Source organism: Mus musculus, chromosome 13 (assembly GCF_000001635.26).
Source record: "Mus musculus strain C57BL/6J chromosome 13, GRCm38.p6 C57BL/6J".
NCBI classification, from domain to species: domain Eukaryota; kingdom Metazoa; phylum Chordata; class Mammalia; order Rodentia; family Muridae; genus Mus; species Mus musculus.
The window spans coordinates 89,920,377-89,942,256 of record NC_000079.6 but is presented as its reverse complement, the minus strand read 5'-3'; the positions used below and the strand labels follow the sequence as shown (position 1 = coordinate 89,942,256).

General features: G+C 36.2%; 1 protein-coding gene across 4 annotated transcripts in view; it reads left to right on the top strand.

Annotated features, from left to right (window-relative positions):
• The window catches only part of Xrcc4 (X-ray repair complementing defective repair in Chinese hamster cells 4), a 240,695-nt gene that overhangs the window by 147,352 nt on the left and 71,463 nt on the right, over positions 1-21,880 (top strand). For all 4 annotated transcript variants that reach the window (NM_028012.4, XM_006517041.4, XM_006517043.4 and 1 more), the window contains exon 7: positions 1,148-1,295. In NM_028012.4, coding sequence (NP_082288.1) covers positions 1,148-1,295 — 148 coding nt within the window. The remainder of the gene's footprint in view (positions 1-1,147; positions 1,296-21,880) is intronic.

Genomic DNA, 21,880 nt, shown 5'->3' with positions numbered 1-21,880 from the left:
TCAAATCAACAATCTAGTCAGGTGCATTGGTGGATAACTAATCCTAGGACTGGGAAAGCAGGGGCAGACTGATCTATGTGATTTTGAGGCTGCAGTGGCTCTAACAAAGCAATGTCAAAGCTACCATGACTACATAGTAAGAACCTGTCTCAAAAGTCAATACTTTAAAATCCTTTTAAGTATTCAGGGTATGTTTTCAGAACTTCCCTAGCGGGAGTTTGTACTTGAGGAGAGAATTTACTTCAGAACACCATAGTTACTGACCCCTTGTCTTCACTAACTCAACTTCTCTTTGTAATGAAGCACTGGACTGTCTCCATCTTAAGTGTCTGCATCGTCCAAGCTTTCATTTTACTTCTGAAACATAGGGGTTTGTTTATTTGTTTGGTTTTTTTTCTGGTAACTGTTAAATGAGACATGAGGGTGTATTATGTATGTATGTTTGTGTGTGTGTGTGTTTTGTGTCTGTGTGTGTATCTATGTGTGTCTGTGTCTGTATACATATGTACTGAATTGAAAGCTTAAATCATGTTGATATCATTATTGTATTGGCCCACATACCCCCCTTTACAATGAAACATGGATTATGGTAGAATAGTTTGTGCATTGATTAGCTAGCAGGTATTGTTAGTGCTCATATTTAGAACTAGATTAATAAAAAACACATAAACCATATGCATTTGTGCCTCTGCCTCACAAGTACAGCCATTATGAGGCTTTCATACTTTAGCCACATTAAATTCCTCTCTCATTAATATATAAGTTTTTTCTCATTCTTATTTTAAGGTCATTTGATTTTTAAACCTGTGATTTTTCTGTAACTAACAAATTTCCATACATTCATTATCACTGTTCCAAATTACCTTCCTTTATGCATCCCTATATATTATTTCTTATATTTGTTTAGAACATGCTTGCCTCAGACAGACAATGACTACGCTTACCAAATAATTCAGTGGGCACTGATCGTAATTCTCCAGTGTTAGTCACATACTGAACACTATCTCTCTGCTTCACATTACCAACTGTACATAAATGTTTTTGAGAATAGTTCTGCTGTCTTTCATTGTGTGACTAATGCCATTGTTTTTGAAGCAATTTAATGTTTAATATAAATTATATGTATTGTATTTATATTTTGTTTTAGAAACTCTTCATAAGGATGATTCCATATTTTCAAGTCCGGATGTCACTGACATTGCACCAAGTAGGAAGAGGAGACACCGAATGCAGAAGAATCTTGGGACAGAACCTAAAATGGCTCCACAGGAGTTGCCGCTACAGGAGAAGGAAAGGTGAGTGTGCACATCTGCACAGATATGCTACATCCCCATATAGACGACCCAAAAGATTAGAGCTCCTCGGTTGATGACCTACTTTTAGAGATAAAAATTATGATGTGGAATATAATAAAGCAGTTGCAATAATATTTTTTCTAGTATTTGGTTAATATATATTAATACTTAAGGCCAAATATTAATTCCAAAACTATGAACAGGGTTTCGTTGTGCTTTTCATAGTTTAATTAGAGAAGATATGTAGAATACTAAAATATTAGACTGTATCTTGTGTTCAGTAAGCATTTCATTCCAATTTATTGCTTAAAGGGCACTGAGATCACATTCAACTTAGCCATTCTGTCTAGTTATGCTTGTCCCCCACCTCTTGTACAATCCCTTCCTCTGGTCTCCTGTTCACTTTTATCAAACTTTGACAGTATATGGTTTATTTTTACTGTGTTTCAAACTTGAATTTATATTCTAATTTAAAGTAAAAATTATATTTCAATATAATAAGACAGTGGATATTCATAAATAGTATTATCAGATGAATTCTAAATGAATGTGTGAATTGATATTCAATGAGGATTCTATTCTTTTTCTTTAAGTTGTTGTTAGTTTTGCAGATGGTGTTATTAGCTCCTTGCAGAATGTGCAAAGAGAAGACCCATGGCTCTCAAGGCCTTCCCTTGTGGTCTTCCCCTTCCCTTCTTTAAGTCCATACCTATGTAATTTGGGTTTTCTTTTATCCTCCTTAATACAGTGTGTCATAGGTCAAAAAGTGCAGAAGCAAATAAAAATTGAACTGCTTTCAGTCAAGGTACCACCAAACAAACTTACCAACGAGCTTCTTCTTGTTTGTTTGTTTGTTTGTTTGTTTGCCTGCTTATTTGGAAAACAGTGATAATTCATAAATAATGAAGTTATTCCAGTAAGTGAAGAAAGAGCCCATGAATTTGAAGGAGAGTTGGGAGCGGTGTATGGAAAGGTTTACAAGGAGGGAAGGGAAGGAAGAAATGTTATATTGTAATCTCAAATTTTAAAATCAACTAAAAATGTTATTGATGTTGCCAAAAAGATTTGTGTAACCTTAAAATAGTTTATGAACATTTTAGTGTTAATTTTCAGGGTGTCCTTTGTAGTTTACATGAACAAGAATGTAGATCAAGGTTTTTTTTTTTTCAGCAAGAAAGCCATTTTTTCTTTTTATATACTTTTATTAGATATTTTCTTCATTTACATTTCAAATGCTATCCCAAAAGTCCCCTATACCCTCTCCCCACCCTGCTCCCCCACCCACCCATTCCCATTTCCTGGCCCTGGTATTCCCCTGTAATGGGGCATATGATCTTCGCAATACCAAGGGCCTCTCCTCTCAAGTATTCTTGATATGTGCAAAAAGTTTAAAAGTATAAAATGATGTTTAGGACAAAATCTTTTAGAATTCTATAAGGAGTAGGACATGATGAGGTGTAAGCCACGCCTTGGGAGTCTGGTAAGATAACAGGAGAGTTCTTACGTTTCTGGCATAGAACATTAATTATAACCATATTACAGATGGTTATAATTGCTCTGCTCTGTAGCCCTAGCTCTCTTATGGCTGGAGATGGTAGAATGTTCAAGGCCAGCCTTGCTGTAGAGTTAGCTCAAGGCCAACTGACTGTAGATTGAGATCCTATCCCCGAAACAAAACAAACAAAATCATGGTGATAAAATTGGATCAATTTGTGTATCATTTAATTATGAAATTTTGCCTGATATATTTGTCCCTTGCACAGGATCCTTTGTGTATAGTACATGTTTCAAGATAATTCTTTTAAAAATCAATATACAATGAGCTCTTGCTGTTCTGGTTTGTCATCTCAGTTCATCCCTTACCTCTGCACCATTTGGAAGAGATATTATCATTTAAGGCATATTGTGCTTTTCATAGTGAAGAATCATTCCTAAATTATATCAGAATTACCATGCTATTTGTATAGATTTTATTGTGAAGAATAAGTTACCGGCAACTCAGAGAACTCTCACCTTCATTTGCCAGTCAGCAAAATGTAACTCATGGATATCGGTTATGTGCTGGACATGATAGCGAATCTTAAGGATTCAGGAGAGTTAAAAACAGAAGTAATTACCCAATATGTCTTGTTCTTTTTGGTCTGATTGTTTAGTTTGATGAAAACCTTGGGCTGTAAGGAAGCAAACTTGTTGAATTATATGGGTGAGCAGCATTTTACACCTCTCAGTGCTCTGGAGAACAAAGTATAATGTCTTAAGATTATTAATATTCCCTATGTATACACTGTTGCTAAAACAAGTTTCTGATATATACATTGTAGACGGGTGAAAGAATTTTAGTTCTGAATCATGACTTTTTATAAAACTTTAAAATAAAAGTAATGTGCTTTGTTTCTAGAAACATCCATATTAAAATGTTCCTTTCTATTTTGAAATGATTGTGTTAGTTTGTTAAGTATATTTCAGTATTTAAAAGTTGTATTAAATAATATCATCTTCTTTGCATTGTGTGCCAATCCTTGTAAAACGATCTGTGAAGACTATTTCTATATAGAACTAAAAAGCAGTTTAGTTTAGTGCTTGTCAATCAGAGGTTGAGTGTCCAACACCCTGCTTTATAATTCCACTTTCATCATCCAAATGAATTAAGATGTTAACATATAAATATATACCTTATTTTTTGTATTTCAGAATGTCCTTTTCATTTTTAATACTCTAGGCTGATATTTTAGAGCTCATACAAAATTTAATTTCTTGTTCCACATTTCCAATTATTTCTGTGAAAAAAGAAGCTTCTGAAAGAATTATATTCTCAGCCAGAAAGGAAACAGCAATAATTAAAAGAAAAAAGTAGGTTGAGACATCTAAGAGGGAGGGGGGGAGGTAAGGAGGACATGGCAGGATGCCGATGATTTAGTCTGTTTAAAGCAAGCCTTTTGTGTAGCATAGCTTCTGAAACACATTTTTTTTCAAAAAATTTCTCATTAACAGTGTATATATATATATATATATGTATATGTATATATATATATATATATATATATATATATATATAATTTACGTTTATTCTAGGTTACTGCCATTAACCTTAGCTTCTCTTGCAAATGGATTGTTACTGTTTTAAAGCATTTAGCTGTTGGTAGAGAATTAATGGGTCCTATGTCTTATCATTGTTTATATGATATTCTGCTTCAGTTTATGGTACTGAGGGAGGTATAATCTTTTTAAAGTTTACTAAAATATATAAAATGTTCCCTTGGTATATTCATAGGATATTCAGTAGAAATATTTTCTAGATTAGAATTCAGCTCAGTTGGTTGAGCATGCATAAAGCTCTGGGTTCAATTCCCCAGCAATTTGGTATGATGATATAGCCCTGTACTCATGACACAGGTGATAGAAGCAGAAGAATCATGAATTCAAGATCATCCTCTTTGTTGACTGCATAGTGAGCTCAGTGCCTCTGGGCTAAATGACACACTGTCTCAAAGACAGTAGGAAAGAGAAATAGAGAACATTAGTTGTAACTCATGTGGAATTTTAAATATATGCATCTTTAATCATGGTTTCTATTGCTGTAAAGGGACACCGTGACCAGCAAATGCAAGTTGGGGAGGAAAGGGTTTATTCAGCTTGCACTTCCACATTGCTGTTCATCACTAAAGGAAGTCAGGATAGAAATCCTCAAAGTGTAGGAGCAGATGTAGAGGCAGTGGAAGAGTACTGCTTACTGGCCTTCTTATAGAACCCAGGACTAGCCAGCCCATGGATGACACCATCTTCCATGGGCTGGGCCCTCCCTCATTTATCACTAACTGAGAAAAATCCTTCCAGCTTTATCTTACAGAGACGTTTCCTCAACTGAGGTGTCTTCCTCTCTGATGATTCTAGCTTGTATCAAGTTAACATACAAAGCCAGCCGGTACAGTCCCTTACAAGATTATTTCTTCTGTATCTCCTCTGATAGCCCTATAGCCTCATTAGTTAGCTGCCACCTAACTCTGCACTGACTGACGAAATGCATAGAAGGCATTATTGGTTTTTCCTATGACTTCCCATACACTGCTGAACAAAGTGTTCACCTTTTATTTCATATAACTTACTCTGTATGACGAGATGCAAGTGTACATTAACCTACATTTGAAGGTGGTCAGGATGTATTAGAAACACCACAGAGGATTCATCCTGAAGAATCATAATTTGGTCTATAACCTGAAGGAAAGGGGGGAGTTATACAGAACCGTGGAGCAGGGGTGTAGGTAACAGTGTTCAAGCACAGTATCTACTGTAAGTACATTCTCAGGAGTATGCATATAACAGCAGAGAGCAAGGCAGAAGGTATAAAATGCTGCTGCTCTCAGCCAGATCACAGTAGGCAGGTATATAGCCATGCTAGGAACTTTGGCTTTCATACAATATAGAAGTATCCCTGCTTTTGATCTTATAGAGCAATGATTTCTTAAGATTTTCCTGCCTGTTTGTAACTCTTGTTAAGATACCAAATTACTCCTTCCATCCCATCTCTATACCTTTGGGACCCAGCATCTTGGTAAATGTCAAGAGTCCCCTAGTCCTTCCCCTTTACTCCTTTTCTTTATGACCACCACAACCACCCTCTACTAGGAATCCAAAACTGCCGCATTAGGCAGGGACTTCCTACTTGTCCTCCATTCCATAAAGCTTATTGCTGATGCGCCTGCCAGCAGGAACCCCTCCCCCCATAGCATCTCTGTTGCCTAGGAACTTGGCATCTTGGTGCAGACCCAGGGATCTGTAGTTCTTCCATGGGGCCCCTTTCTGCATTTCCCTCTAGTACAGCTTCATCCCTTTACTCTTTCTTCATAGCTGGATGATAAATCCCTATTACTGTGACACAACCTACTTATGCCATCCAACATGGAGAAATGGAGCTGTTGAGCAAGTAAAGGCTGAAGCCTTACTTATAAGAGCCCATGGTTTTGGAAGGTACTTTGCATTTCTACTAAAGGAGAAAATTAATATCTCCCAGCTACAAACCCAGTGACAAACAGCAGTGACCTACCTGCATGCAAAAATACTGGTGCAAGGGAGACACAAATGTCATGGGAATAACTGACCACTTTTTTTTTTTTTATGGTTTTTTGAGACGGGGTTTCTCTGTGTAGCCCTGGCTGTCCTGGAACTCACTCTGTAGACCAGGCTGGCCTTGAACTCAGAAATCCGCCTGCCTCTGCCTCCTGAGTGCTGGGATTAAAGGCGTGCACCACCACACCCAGCAACTGACCACTTTTAGATAGTGGATTTAAAACCTATTCCATGAGATGGAGTTCATACTTGACACTGCTAAAGTGCCCAAGATCCTGAGACTAGATAGTTCATGAGCCCTAGTGAAAAAAAAAATCTATTTTTCCTCTAAATAAGCAAAGCAACCAGTGACTCCTGATGAACATACTGCTGTACCAGTAGATCAGAGCACTACTCAGCCCGCATCAGAGAAGGTTCATTGTACAACAGATGGTAATTAGCACAGAGGTCTACAGCTGACATAATGCAGAGAGTGGGAGACTCTAGAGCACTAAACTCTAAATGGGATGTCTTGAACAAACTCTTCTCCTAAGGCTCGGGAATCTATTCAGAAGATGAGGTTTTCAGGAAGGCTATAGGTTTCAGCTGTGAAAGGGGATCTTCCAGAAACAACAGGAATGATACACATATGAACTCACAGAGATGGTGACAGCATCCACAAATCCACACAGGTTAAAACCAGATATAATATAAGCACTGAGATGGGGGAAAAGGAGACAAAGTCTGAGCTCTGAGATGCTCTTTCCAATTGATACCATCTGGAAAAGGGAAAAATCAGGCCAGGCCCAATGCCTACCGGAACTTGGACAACACAGAGTCCTTTTTTATTTCTGTACTTTTTGTCTTTTTCTTGTATTTTTCTCATTAGATTTTTTCACTAGCTTGTTGGTTTCAGTTTTAGCTTTTTATTCATTGGCTTTTTGTTTGAGAGAGGGAGCATGAGGTTTGAAGAGTAGAAATGTTGAGAAGATCTGAGAGAAGTTGAGAGGGGAAAGAATGGGATCAAATGTATGAATAATTTTTAATAAAACTATCCTTTTAAAAAACTTATCAAACTGTTGGGTTGAGCAGACAATTCTGATATTTCAGCCACTATTACATCTTTAGGATAAAATGAGTTAAATGTAACTAAAGTTATTGTATTTTTTTCTGTTTTCTTTTAAACTGTTCTAACTTCATAGGTTGTTTGATCGTGGATTCACAATGATGCAGTTTTCATTTTCGAAACACAGGAAAGTGACAAATACATGCTGAAGGTTACTAGATGCTTACAGGAATAAAAGCGTAAACTCAGCATGCATTAGCAGCCCAGAGGTGCAGATTTACACTGTCAGTTTACTGTTTTCTGGTAAATACAAACCCCGTTTCTCAGGAATATTTTTAGATTGCTAATGATTTACTGTTCTAGTATTATTCTGAAATTCTTAAGTCTGGTGTATATCAATAATTATTTATTTAAAAACTAGTGTGACTAATGCAGGCAGTGTGGGGATGCTCCATGACCCTTCCCTGTCAGGGAACTCCAGCACTGTTACTGTTCATGGGTACCATGTGCTGGGCATCCCTGCTCTTTGCCACACTGCACCACACTGAGCTGTGACTGTAGACGTCTTAGTCAGCCTTCTTACCCATCTGTGTTCATCAAAATGAGCCACTTGCCAAGTCTACAGAGGTTGTGAGAATTTTTGGATTTATATATTTCAGTAATGTCACCAGGTTCAGTAGTGAGACATACAAGAGCATTGTAAAGTCACTTCCTATGAAATAGTAATAACAAAATAACTAAATGAAATAACACTGTATCCTGGATTTATTTGGCATCCATCCTTCAAGTTTTTTGGTACTTTTAATTTCTTTTATTTTATGGAGGTTCTGCCTACATTTATTTATATATGTCGACCATGTAAGTGCCTGGTGCCTATGAAAGTCGAAAGAGCATATTGGGTCTCCTAGAACTGAACTACTAGATGCATGTGAACCACCATCAGGTGCTGGGAACTGAAACCAGGTTCTCAGCAGTAGCACTGCATTCTCTCAACTGCTGGGCCCTCACTCCAGGAGCTCATCTGAAAATCAGAGCGAAACCTTACTTTATTATATAGCAGAATATCTAGGATATATTTTTTCCACAATTTAAGAGCTTTTAATATTCTTCCCAAATCATATTCTCTCTCTCTCTCTCTCTCTCTCTCTCTCTCTCTCACACACACACACACACACACACACACACACAAACACACACACACATACACACAAACACACACACACACACAAACACACCACAGTTTTATTTAAATATTAAATTAGAATTACATATTAACAAAGGTTTTGCTCCTTATCCTTAAAGACTTATAAATGAAATTTTTTTTTCTCTCAGGTTTTCTGAGAAAAATGTGGCAGAGACTAAGGATAGAGACATATCATATTATTACTCTGGCAACTAAGATGGGATATCAAATATGGAAATATGTAAATTCCATAAACGTATCAAAAATGTAGTTTAAAGTCTGGTGTCCAAGAAAAGTCAGAGATTGATAGGAACAAAGTGCCTGCATGTTAGACATGCATGGAAGGTGTCACACATTTACTGGAATTCCGTGGTGACTTCAGTACCTACTCCTCTGACACCATTCATTCTATAGGCATGTATGAGATGTGATAGCAGGAAGGGCTGGCTCTACCTCCAAACTATGTGGAAATTGATGTGAATCATCAGGTGTCCTTTGTAGTCCTACCTTCATAACTCAGACATTTATACAACAGAGTTTCTGAGAATCCCCACGGAAATAATTTATTTGACTGAGTTTCCAGATGTTCTTAAGCACCATCAAACAATTCACCTCCATTATGCGCTCTCCAAGATTGACAAGTGCAGGGATGCTAACAGCCCATGCAGCAGTACTTCTCCATAGAACGGGTCTGGATACAGACTAAAATTCTTTAATAGTCAGTGATTTTATAATAATACAAGGAGATTTCGAACACAATTATAATGTTAGGCACTAAAGTACGTTCTCAGAAAACCCTCTAGTGTGCCTGTGGGATCGCCTTATGGTCCTCTCACAATCCTGTTTAGAAAGTTGTTTGCTTCCCACATTGATGGCCCTTGCTGTGAGTAACGAGGTCATGTTCTGAGTGATAGGACACATGTGAAAACGTTCAGCACCACCTCACTTGCAGTTGCAGGATAAATCCATGAAAGCACTGGGCCCAAGTATAAACAAATTCTTGCATAGCATTCAGAAACTTCTATAGACTGCCTTTGTTTCTACAGGCTACAAATAGAATATGGGTAGGTTCCTGTATTTCAAGCATACTTCCATGGGAATGATTTAGTTTTCTGTGTGGTAGATGCCTTCTAAAAAGAGTTCAAACATGTTTTCCAAAATAACAAAAAACTATTAAATCTTTACAGATGCTTTTCCTCAAACTTTAGCAAAGGAGTTTCAGCTATGTGTTCTGAGTTATTTAAGTTTCCCATTAAAAATTATGTAAGCTGTTGTATTTCAGGTTACTAGTGAATGCTAAAAGGCTACACTCTGAAGTAAGACTGTGGTAAGGTATTACTAAAGACCTTGTAGTCAGAGGACAGATCTCTTGTTCCCCACTGTGTGACAACTACCTGATGTGCCAGTTTCTAGGCCTTCCTCTGTCTCTCTGTCTCTGTCTCTGTCTCTGTAGGCTTTCTTAAATCATACTCACGTCATTCCACATCTGGATGTACATGTGTTTTGGGACTTTAAGCTTAGGTGAGGCCACTTGTGTAGCAGTCTACCCACTGATCATCTCCTAACCCTCTAACTCTTCTTTGTGTATATAATCAGTGTTAGATGTAATTAAAAACAAAAAATACCAAAACAACAAAACAACAAAAAAAAAAAAAAAACAAGGTACCAGTTGCTAAATATATGAGGGAGAAAGTTACTATTAATGCATTTCTTTTTAGTAAAATGAGCTTCACTTTTTAATGTTGTGATTATAAAAGGGGTACATAGTCATCCCAAATAATGAGAAAATATAGACAGAAGGGTGAGCTAAGAAGCCTGTAGTCTCTTCCACATGGAGATGAGCACCACTAACACTGGAGCAGCCCTGTGTCTCATAGCTTTCTTCTGCTCTATGTTTGGTTTATAAAACTAGGCTCACAGCATGTATCATATAACATGTTATTAGATACAAATATGTGTAAAATTTTCTCTTTAATAGATTATTTTAAAATAATTTGACATTCCACTTTTTAAATATTTTCATTTTTCTTTAACTACTCCTCCATTGTATTTTTTGCATTATTGGAAAAATCATTGCATTTATTTTAGTACAATATATAATATAATTTGTGTTAATTGGTTAATTCCTGTCGTAGAGTCCCAGAAATAGAATTAGTAGAACATCAGGAAAGTAAACCTGTTAGTCTCGTTGTGCATTTGATCAGAATTCCTTCAGAACCTCTAAAATATTTTGACTTTATGACTAGTACTGGTTGCTTTGTGCTTTTTCGTAATCTGCTTCATTTTGGTTATAGCCAAATCATTTTAATAAACAGTTATTATCTCACTGTTTAACCGTTAATGTTTAACTATTAATGAACTCATCTGTGTGTATTTGGATGTGTATATGTATATGTATGTGTGTGTGTGTGTGTGTGTGTGTGTGTGTTCTTTGAATGTATCTCCATGGGTTACCTAGGCTGGCAGTGATCTTCCTGAGTCACTTTTTTCATAGTTCAGGTTAATCATTCTTGTTTGCTTTCTCACATATTTATTGTTCATTGAATTTTATCATTTATCATTAGCTATTCATAACAGCTAATTTGCAGTAGAGATATTTGTTTCCTATTACTTTGGAGCTTCTGATATCCTAAATTTTAATATTTTCCAGATTATCATCTGTATTTTATTTATTATATTATAATTTTAATGTTATCATGCATTAAGCATTGTAATAAACAAGATAGATAAATAATGATATGTAATAGATATATAGGTAGGTAGGCAGATACATACATACATACATACATACATACATAGCTTTATGTTATTTACCTGTACCTAGTTCATAGATTGGAAAGCTCAGTTCTAGATACATTAGATTATTTGCTCAAAGAAAGTAATTTTCCGGTTCTGTTTTAGGATATTTTTATCCTATTCTAAGAACCATCCTTTTGGGTACTATTTGCACTGCTCTGTTAATTTTGGTTTGATTCCTCAGTGGCAACTACTATTTTAATTGGACATTTAATGTATTTAATTTTCATTGCAACACTGTTAATTAGCACTACATTTTCATATGCATTTGTAAAATAACTGAATGAAATTAATTCAGTTAACTTCAATTTTAATGTGGTTCAATTGCTTGCTTAAAACCACTGTGTTAACCCAATAGAGACATAAGTGCAAGCTCTGCAGGTTCAGACATTGGGTTAATAATACCTATGTGTCTCCCAGACCAGTAAGGTAGAAAGCACTGGGCATGGTTAAGAGTATTACCCGCTATTACTTTCTTCTTAGACACGACCTTACCAGGGCTTTTAGCTAAATTATGTGCATCTTTTCCTGAAAAAGAAACTGTAGTGAAATGTTTAGACCTTGAATAATTTTTTTAATATTTTCTATGAAAATTAGAATTATCAATACTTCTTTGTTTACTGAGCAAATATTTTCCCCCTCTTTACTAATGATTGAAGTTTAATGTTGAATGAAAACAACATATTTGAAAGCTATCCTTTTTTTAAAAAAAAATATAAAATTGCTGTATATGTGCACATATATACATGCATAGATAGAGCAGAAAATTCTTAGGACAATATCAAACGTTCTGCCTGTTCTCTATTTGCATTGATTCCTAAAGTTGCTAATGCGGCTTTTTGAAGTTGCAACTCAAACTGTTTGAATTATTTGCATGTATATTTAACTACATGGAGAATATCAGGCAGAAATATCTAATTCTTGCAATTTGGGGTTTCTAAAATTTAAACTTTTTTCGTATCAAATGGGAAACATACAATTGAATTGCTATATATTTTCTTTGTTCATCAAAACAAACTTCTTTTGTTATACAACTTTAATTTTATCATAATGTTTATATTAGTTGCAAAGTAAACACTGAGGTGGTTTTAAAACAAGGCATTTTTTATTAGCTTCTCCATGTGTTTACCTAGCTGTTGAGCCTGTGGCTCTCACTTTCGCTTTCCACGCTTTGATTAATGGCCTGCTGGCCTTGTTCCAGGGTACACTGATTGTGGTCCGGCCACTTCACTGATGATTTATTGATTGTGCTTACAACTCCAATAAGGAACATTGGTCACCTACATTATTATGCATCTGCCAATAACATCAGGAATTACACTGTTAAAATAAACTTGTCCTAAAGCATTTTTTTAACAGTCTAAGTGTTCAAGAAGGAAAAAATTCATATATTTTAAAGAGCGTGCAGTATTAACCACAGTCTTGTAGGGTAGCTCTGAAATTATCAGGAAATTGGTCTTATAACTACATGTGTTTTAACTTCTACCGTAATGAAACCTGAAAATAATATACTTCAATAGACCTCAAATATTTTATTTTACATATAAATAACATATAAATATTAAAATATAAATAGAGAGTAAAATAAATGATTAAAAATGACATAAATTTTAGTGTTATAATTCTCTCTGAGAACAACCCTTACATCAAGTCTTCCCCAACTCGGCTAATGCATAAATTCAAATTGAAAATAGCTCACAGGTTTCGGTGTATTTTAAAGTAAGCTCAATAGGAATATGTGTACATCTTTCTGGGTTTCAAGTAAAACATGTTACTTGGATTGAACAACTGTGTTTGAACATACATTTCTGTGATCGAACAACTTTATACCTAAAATTTCTATAAACTATATATTTGGTTTGAAAATAATCATTATTTCAAACCTTTTTAATCACTTAAATAAGGTAATTAATTTGCAAATCTCTGTGATCCATACTCAATAGAAGTATTTATCAGGAGAAATAACCCCTCCTTATACTTTATGATTCAATATCGAAAATTCTTAATTTTAATAAAATAATATTTTTTCAGTATTACTCATTATTAAAATACACTTTCATTATTTAGTGGGCCATAGGCCATCAATAGAAGATATTCATATATATCTATATGATAATTATTAACAAACTGGCTTTTAGATGTATGTATTTAGATTATACATAAATATATAATAATATATTTTTGTATGTAATGCATATAACATATATAAATTATATATTATATATGTGTATATAACATATAATTATGTATGTATCGATATACATATATATGTGTATATATAATATGTATGTGTGTGTATATATATGTATATATGTATGTGTTTATATATATATATATAATATCAAACACCATGCATACTTCTGAATTTTTCTGAACATTTAAAGTTCTAAAGAGAGAGCTCAAATTCTCTTTGGAGGAATGTGGTATAAGGACATGTGATCAGCTTGGAAGTCCAAGCAGAGGAGTTAGGAGCTGAGTCTAGCTTTGAAAATAAATATGTTTCTAAAGGCATTATGAATAACAATAATGTACATGGTTGTAAGTGTATTGACTCCTAGCATTTCTTTTCATAATTGATCCTCTTTATGCCCCCTGATGCATTTGGATGTTTTAGCAGATTCCGTGGCTGCCAACCTCAAAGCTATATTTCATTTTTATTTTTATTTTTAAATGTGGGTTTTTTTTAATGTTTTTAAATGTGCTGTTATGTAGTCCATACTTTATACAATCAACTACCTTTCTCAGCCTCATTGTTATGGAGATGTACCCATGTGTCAAAATCAGTGCTAACTGGACACAGAAGGAAATGATATGCCCTTCAAGTGAATAATAGAATCCATATGTCTCCCCCACTCTACAGCCATATTAGATATATATTGTAAAGTACAATTCCTAGGAAAAGGCCAAGCAGCAAGGAAAGAGAAATTATCTACCAAAGAAAATTTCACATATCTGCTGTTCAGCCTCCTTTAGACAGACAGTAGTTATAGACTGCAAGCTTACACTGAGACTGTTTCACAAATTAAGAGTGAAGCTATCCTATCAGTGAACATGCTACAGAAGAAAAAATATGGAATTAGAGCACCAAAACTCAAGTCATATTGCATGGATAAATATATATATATACATATATATGTGTGTATGTGTGTGTGTGTGTATGTATATATACATACACATATATACATATATGAATGATTATGAATTTACAGAAAGACAGAGATAGAGAACATTGTTGTCTCCTTACAGCCAAACACTGTGAAACATCATCTGTTACTGAAAGGAATTTGGTAGACAAGATCTTTCCTGAAGCAAATTAGAAATCTGCCAAGAGTGCTCACTTTGGCAGCACACACTAAAAATTTAAATGGTAAAAATAAGATTATGGCCCTTGTAAAGAATGACATGCAAATTCATGAACTATTCTGTATTTTTACACAATGAGTATGTAATCACAGAAAATTAATCGAAGGGAGAAATTAATCAAAGGGGGGGCACATCATAAGAAAGTAACAGCAATGAATAAACCCTGTTATCTCTGTTCCAAATAAAAAGATAAAATTGCAGATTAGATTGAAATACAGGATCCATTTTCTAGTGCACCAGCAACAACAAAATAAAACCACAGTTCACAGGTAAGGACAAAATCACCATAGGGTTAAATAATTGAAATAGCCATTCCAAGCAAGTAGAACCAAGAAGGAATCAGGTAGAACTATTATAATATCTGACAAAATAGACTCAAGCCAAAACTAATAAGAAGAAATAGGGAAGCAGAATGAAATCTCATTAAAGAAGAATATCAATCAGGAGGATATTACAATCCTAGACATTTTTATACCTAGCAGAAAATCACCAGTTTTATAATATCCTAAAATAATGATAGTGGATGCCTTCGGTATCCAAATTTCACTGATAGAGAGGTAATCCGTCTAACAACCAAACAGAAATACTGGTGTTAAATCATATCATGAACCAAATACCTCTGATACACAGGCATCTACAGAATATTCCTTCAGACACTAAAGAGTATAATTTCTGATCCAAGCACTGCTGGGAGAGGGTGGGTCTCCCAGAAGTGCTAACGAGCTTGTGAGCACAGGAGAGACCAACACTTCTGCTCAGAGGGACCCACCAAGAACCCTCAGGTCACAGGACCCAAGAAGCATCCTGTGACAGTGGGCCACTATTCTTCCAATTTCCATCTGTGCCTGGAGTTGATGCTGTGTCACAGTTCTCTAAACCCAAGTACCATCATGGGAGAGCTGGTTTCCCAGGAGTACTGACTCACCTGTGAGCACAAGTAAGACCACCACTTCTGCTCAAATTCCTGGCCCAAGAGGGACTTGCCCTGAGCTATCAGGACATAGAAACCAAGCAATAGCTGGGGACAGGATTCTTCTGGTTTCCATCTGCACGCTGAGCTGACCCTGTGCCACAGCTGTCTATACCCAAATGCCTCCCAGAGAGAACTGGTCTCCCAGGAGTTCTACCACACAGACTTGCAGGAGGGACAAGCCACAATCAGAGACAGCAAGATCAGCTAACACCAGACATAACCAGATGGGGAGAGGCAAGAGAAGAATATAAGCAACAGAAACCAAGACCATGTGGCATCATCAGAACCCAGTTCTCCCATCATAGTGAGCCCTAGATACCTAACACACCAGAAAAACAAGACTTTGATTTAAAATCACATCTCGTGATGATGAGAGAAGACTTTATGAAGGACATAAATAACTCCCTTAAAGAAATACAGGAGAACACAGGTAAACAGGTAGAAGCCCTTAAAGAGGAAACACAAAAATCCCTTAAAGAATTGCAGGAAAACAACCAAACAAGTGAAGGAATTGGACAAAACCATCCAAGATCTGAAAATGGAAATAAAAACAATAAAGAATTCACAAAGGGAGACAACCCTGGGGATAGAAAACCTAGGAACGAGATCAGGAGTCATAGATGCAAGCATCACCAACAGAATACAAGAGATAGAAGAGAGAATCTCAAGAGCAGAGGATACCATAGATAACATTGACACAGCAGGCAAAGAAAATGCAAAATGCAAAAAGCTCATAACCCAAAGCATCCAGGAAATCCAGGACATAGTGAGAACACCAAACCTAAGGATAATAGGTATAGAAGAGAATAAAGATTCCCAACTTAAAGGCCAGTTAATATCTTCAACAAAATTATAGAAGAAAACTTCCCTAACATAAATAAAGAGATGCCCATGATCATACAAGAGGCCTACAGAACTCGAAATAGACTGGACCAGAAGAGAAAAACCTCCTGACACATAATAATCAAAACACTAAATGATCAAAACAAAGACAGAATATTAAAAGCAGTAAGAGGAAAAGGTCAAGTAACATATAAAGGCAGATCTATCCGAATTACACCAGACTCTCACCAGAGACTATGAAAGCTAGGAGATCCTGGGCTGATGTCATACAGACCCTAAGAGAGCACAAATGCCAGCCCAGGCTACTATACCCAGCAAAACTCTCAATTAACAAAGATGGAGAAACCAAGATGTTCCATGACAAAACCAAATTTACGCAACATCTTTCTACAAATCCAGCCCTACAAAGGGTAATAGATAGAACACCAACACAAGGAGGGAAACGTCCCCCTACAAAAAGCAAGAAAGTAATCTTTCAACAAGCCAAAAAGAAGATAGCCGCACAAACATAAAAATAGTAGAAAGCTGCAATCACTATTTCTTAATATCTCCTAACATCAGTGGACTCAATTTCACAATAAAAAGACATAGAATAACAGAGTCGATATGTAAATAGGACCCAACATTCTCCTGCATACAGGGAATGCATCTCAGTGTCAGAGAAAGATACAACCTTAGAGTAAAGGCCTAGAAAATAATATTCCGAGGATATGGTCCCAAGAAACAAGCTGGAGTAACCATTCTAATAGCGAATAAAATCAACCTTCAACCAAAAGTTATCAAAAGATAAGGAAGGACACTTCATACTCATCAAAGGAAAAATCTGCCTAGATGAACTCTCAATTCTTTATATCTATGCTCCAAATGCAAGGGTGCCCACATTCATAAAAGAAACTATAGTAAAGCTCAAAGAACACATTGCACCTCACACTTCAACACCCAGCTCTCATCAATAAACAGTTCATGGAAACATAAATTAAACAAAGACACATTGAAACTAACAGAAATTATGGACCAAATAGATTAGCAGATATCTATACAACATTTCACCCTAAATCAAAAGAATATACCTTCTTCTCAGCACCTCATGGTACCTACTCCAAAACTGACCATATAATTGGTCACAAAACAGACCTCAACAGATACAAGAAGATTGAAATAATCCCATGCATACTATCAGATCACCAAGGACTAAGGCTGGTCTTCAATAACAAAATCAGCAGAAAACCCACATACACATGAAACGTGAACAAAGCCCTACTAAATGATAATTTGGTTAAGGAAGAAATAAAGAAATTAAAGGCTTTTTAGAATTTAATGAAAATGAAGCCACAACATACCCAAACTTATGAGATACAAGGAAAGCAATGCTAAGAGAAAAACTCAGCTCTGAGTGCCTCCAAAAAGAAACTGTAGACAGCATATACTAGCAGCTTAGTAGTAGCACATCTAAAAGCTCTAGAACAAAAAGAAGCAAATACACCCGAAAGGAGTAGAGGGCAGGAAATAAACACTGGGCTGAAATCAACCAAGTAGAAATAAACAGAACTATACAAAGAATCAACCAAACCAGGAGCTGGTTCTTTGAGAAAATCAACAGTTAGATAAACCCTTAGCAAAACTAACCAGAGGGCACAGAGACAGTATCCAAATAAAATCAGAAACAAAAAAAAAGAGAGATAAGAACAGAAACTGAAGAAATTTTAAAAATCTTCAGATCCTACTACAAAAGCCTGTATTCAAACTAACTGGAAAATTCGGGTGAAATGGACAATTTCTAGATAGGTACCAAATATCAAAGTTAAATCTGTAACAGATTAACCATCTAAATAGTCCCAAATCCCCTAAAGAAATAGAAGCAGTCATTAAAAGCCTCCCAACCCAAAAGACCCAGGACCAGATGGGTTTAGGCAGTGTAGCTGTCCAGAGGCCTTAAAGAACTGGGTCTACCTAAAAGGGGGTCTGGAAATGAAAAGGAATGTGGTGGGAGAGTAGGATGCAACCAAAACAAAAGTTTCTTGTCAAGGTTCAAAGTTTAACATTCAGCACTGTATTTATATAGGGAGAGCCCAGAGACCCCATCCTTTGTTTCAGGGAGATTATGTTGCAAAGCAAGCTCAGTGGGCAGTCCACTCCTGTAGGAAATTGCAAGGCAGTAGACTCCACCTGAGTAGTTAAGGTTCAACTGTGGCCAATATTTAAGGGTCTGTTTAGCCTGCTCAAGGCTTGGGGAAGGACACAGTCCAGTATTCTATCAGAACTTCAAAGAACTAATACCAGTTCCCTTCAAACTATTCCACAAAATAGAAATAAAAGGAACACTACCTAATTCATTCTGTGAAGCCAGTTAGACTAAGAATTCTCCCTTGGAGATGGAATGGTTCTGTCTAATCAGGAATTTTTCACAATTTTCTTTCATAGAGATATTCATAAGAAATTTTTTCTACTTCTTCATTTTTAATGTCCAAATAGATTTTAAAAACTGGTTGAGTGCATATTACTTTTAGCTTCAGAAAACATCATTTATAGTTAAGAGACATTTAACTATTATAAATTATTTTGATGACTTAAATATGTCAATACTGAGTTGTATATTTTAAAATAAATTTTATTAGTTTAATGAAAAATAAATAATATTACTAAGTGACCAAAATTAATATACTTTCTTCTTGACATCTCATGGAACTCTTAACAAATGTATATTAGGCCACAAAGCAAACCTCAACAGATACTGAAAAATGGAAATAATTCCTTGGACCCTACCTGACCTCTATGGATTAATGTTAAATATCATCAACAAAAGAAATGGTGAAAAGTATTGGTCTTGGCTATTCTGACAAGTGTGCAATGAAATAACTAAGTAGTCTGAATTTGCATTTCCCTGACGGCTACCACTGAACATTTCCCTAAGTGTTTCTAAGTCATTTGTGTTCTTCCTTCAAATTCATAGCCTTTCTTTTCATGCAGTTATTATTTCGTGCATACATGTGTTTGTATATATTTTTCTAATGGGAAAGTTAAGAATATAGCAAGGAAAAATAGAGCCAAAGCAAGTCCTGGAGTAAGGCAAACACCTACTGTTGAAGAACTGTGTCCAGCATCCAAGGCTTACAATTGGCATCATCTATATTTTACTGTACTTTGGTTGCCCCATCTCTCTAGCTCTATTGCTGTTACCTGCCTTGGGCCAGATCCACACCATGCCTGCAGCTTTCCTAAGTAGGCATCTCCTATCTCATTATCTAGTATCTCCAAACTCCTGGCGTTTCATTTAGAACTTACCGTTAAGTTTCACAGACTTGTAACATAGAGGTCTTGTAAAGGAAATCTGACCCAGAGAAATGCCGCTTGTCCTCGGCAGTCTTCTGCCACCTTGGTGCAAGCCTTTATGTCTTCATGCATTTTCAGTGCCTAAAATATAGGCACCATACTGACAACACAGCCAAATTATATTTCCAGTTTAAAATATCTGGCTCCCACTATCACAGCTGTTATGGTAGCTGAACAAAAACACCTCTCTTAGGTGTTTGTTTTCAAATAAGGAATCTCGTTGGGGACATTCTTGGTGCACTCCCTCTTCCTTCAGTTGAATTTTCATTTTTAAAAGGTGATACCTTTTTTATATTGGGATCTTACTTCGAAGTATGTTCTTAGGTGTCCCAGTATTCAACTCCAGGTTTCTCTTTGATAGCACTAATCTCTCTGTGATGGTTTGAATGAAAATGGCCCCATAGGTTCACAGGGAGTGGCTTTATAAGGAAGTGCTACAGCCTTGTTAAGAGGAAGGTTATCACTGGGGTGAGCTTTGAGGATACAGAGGCTCAAGCCAGGTCCACTGTCATTCCCTCTTCCTTTTGACATTGGATCTGGATATAGAACTCTCAGATCCCTCTCTTGTACTTTGTTTGCATGAACACTGCCATTCTTCCTGCTGACACAAGACAATAATAGACTAAACAGCTAAACTGTAAGCCAGCCTCAATTAAATGTGTTTCTTTATAAGAGTTGCCATGGTTATGGCATCTATGCACAGCAATAAAACCCTAACTTAGACACTTTTTAACAATTACATCTGCTTTGTGTATGCAATTCTAAAATCACACTCCTTTCTGCACCAAGTTGCACATTGATTTCTCTCATTCTGGATTTACAATCACCATGGAATCACATTTCTGGTTGCATATGTGCATGTGTTTCCAGAAAGCATTAAGTGAATTGAGAGCACCCATCCCCCTGAGTTTGGATGGAACTGTGCCTTGAGCTGTATTGCTGAGCTGGATATAAAGAAAGATGAGTTGAATACCAAATTCATCTGTCTCCTAACAATAGACATCATGTGACAGCTACCTCAAGCTCCCATTGCCACATCTTCCCAACCACAATAATCTATACCCTCAAACTGGAAACTAAAATAAGCCTTTCTTTCCTTCAGTTGACTTTGTCGGGTTTTGTTTTACAGAAACAAGTAAAGGAAAAGTAATTAAGACGTTGTAGATCTGACTAAGAGCAGTGAGCAATAACCATGTCACAACCTGGATCTGAGGGTTTCTGGAAGTCTCTTCTGCCAAACACTTATTCTATTGCTTTTAAATTTAACTTCACTCAAATTATCAGGACATTGGCAAATACACACACACACACACACATACACATACACACACACACACACATTCTTTGGAAGTTGGAAGTAAAGATAATAATAGTTCATCTTGTAATCCAATAACAAAATTCCTTAATAATCTTTGCTGTTTGGAGAAATTTTGAGGCATTCCTAGATACTAGAACTGTTTTAGCTGTAAATTGTCAGATCTTGCCTCCTCCTAAGGGTAGCAATGGAGACGGGGAATCCGGTTATTCCATCTGTGTGACCAATACACTTGAATACATAGAAATACAGGACCATTGTATTAGTTAAGTGTCTCTAAAGGAAAAGTCAGTGTGCAAGGCTGGATGTCTCAGCAGTCCCAGTCTGAAGCAGGAGAGCTGCTGATCTGGTCTACATTGTAGTAACAGGAAATGAGATGTAGAACCAGCAAAGGAACGTATCAGCAACACTGTAGACGAGCTTCCTGCTGAGGGTGAGGGTAAACAGACAAAGAGCAAGAGCTCTCCTCTTCCCTTTCCTCTTACGGAAGCTACCACCAGGAGATATCACCAAGATTTGGGATGGGTCTTCCTACCTCAAATGATACACTCAGAAAACTCCTAGCTTGTCCAACTGCATGGATTTTAGATATTTCCAGGTGTAGTTTGGTTGACACCCAAGATTAACCATCTTAAATCCCAAAGAACAAAAATTAGATTCTGTTTTGATTGGT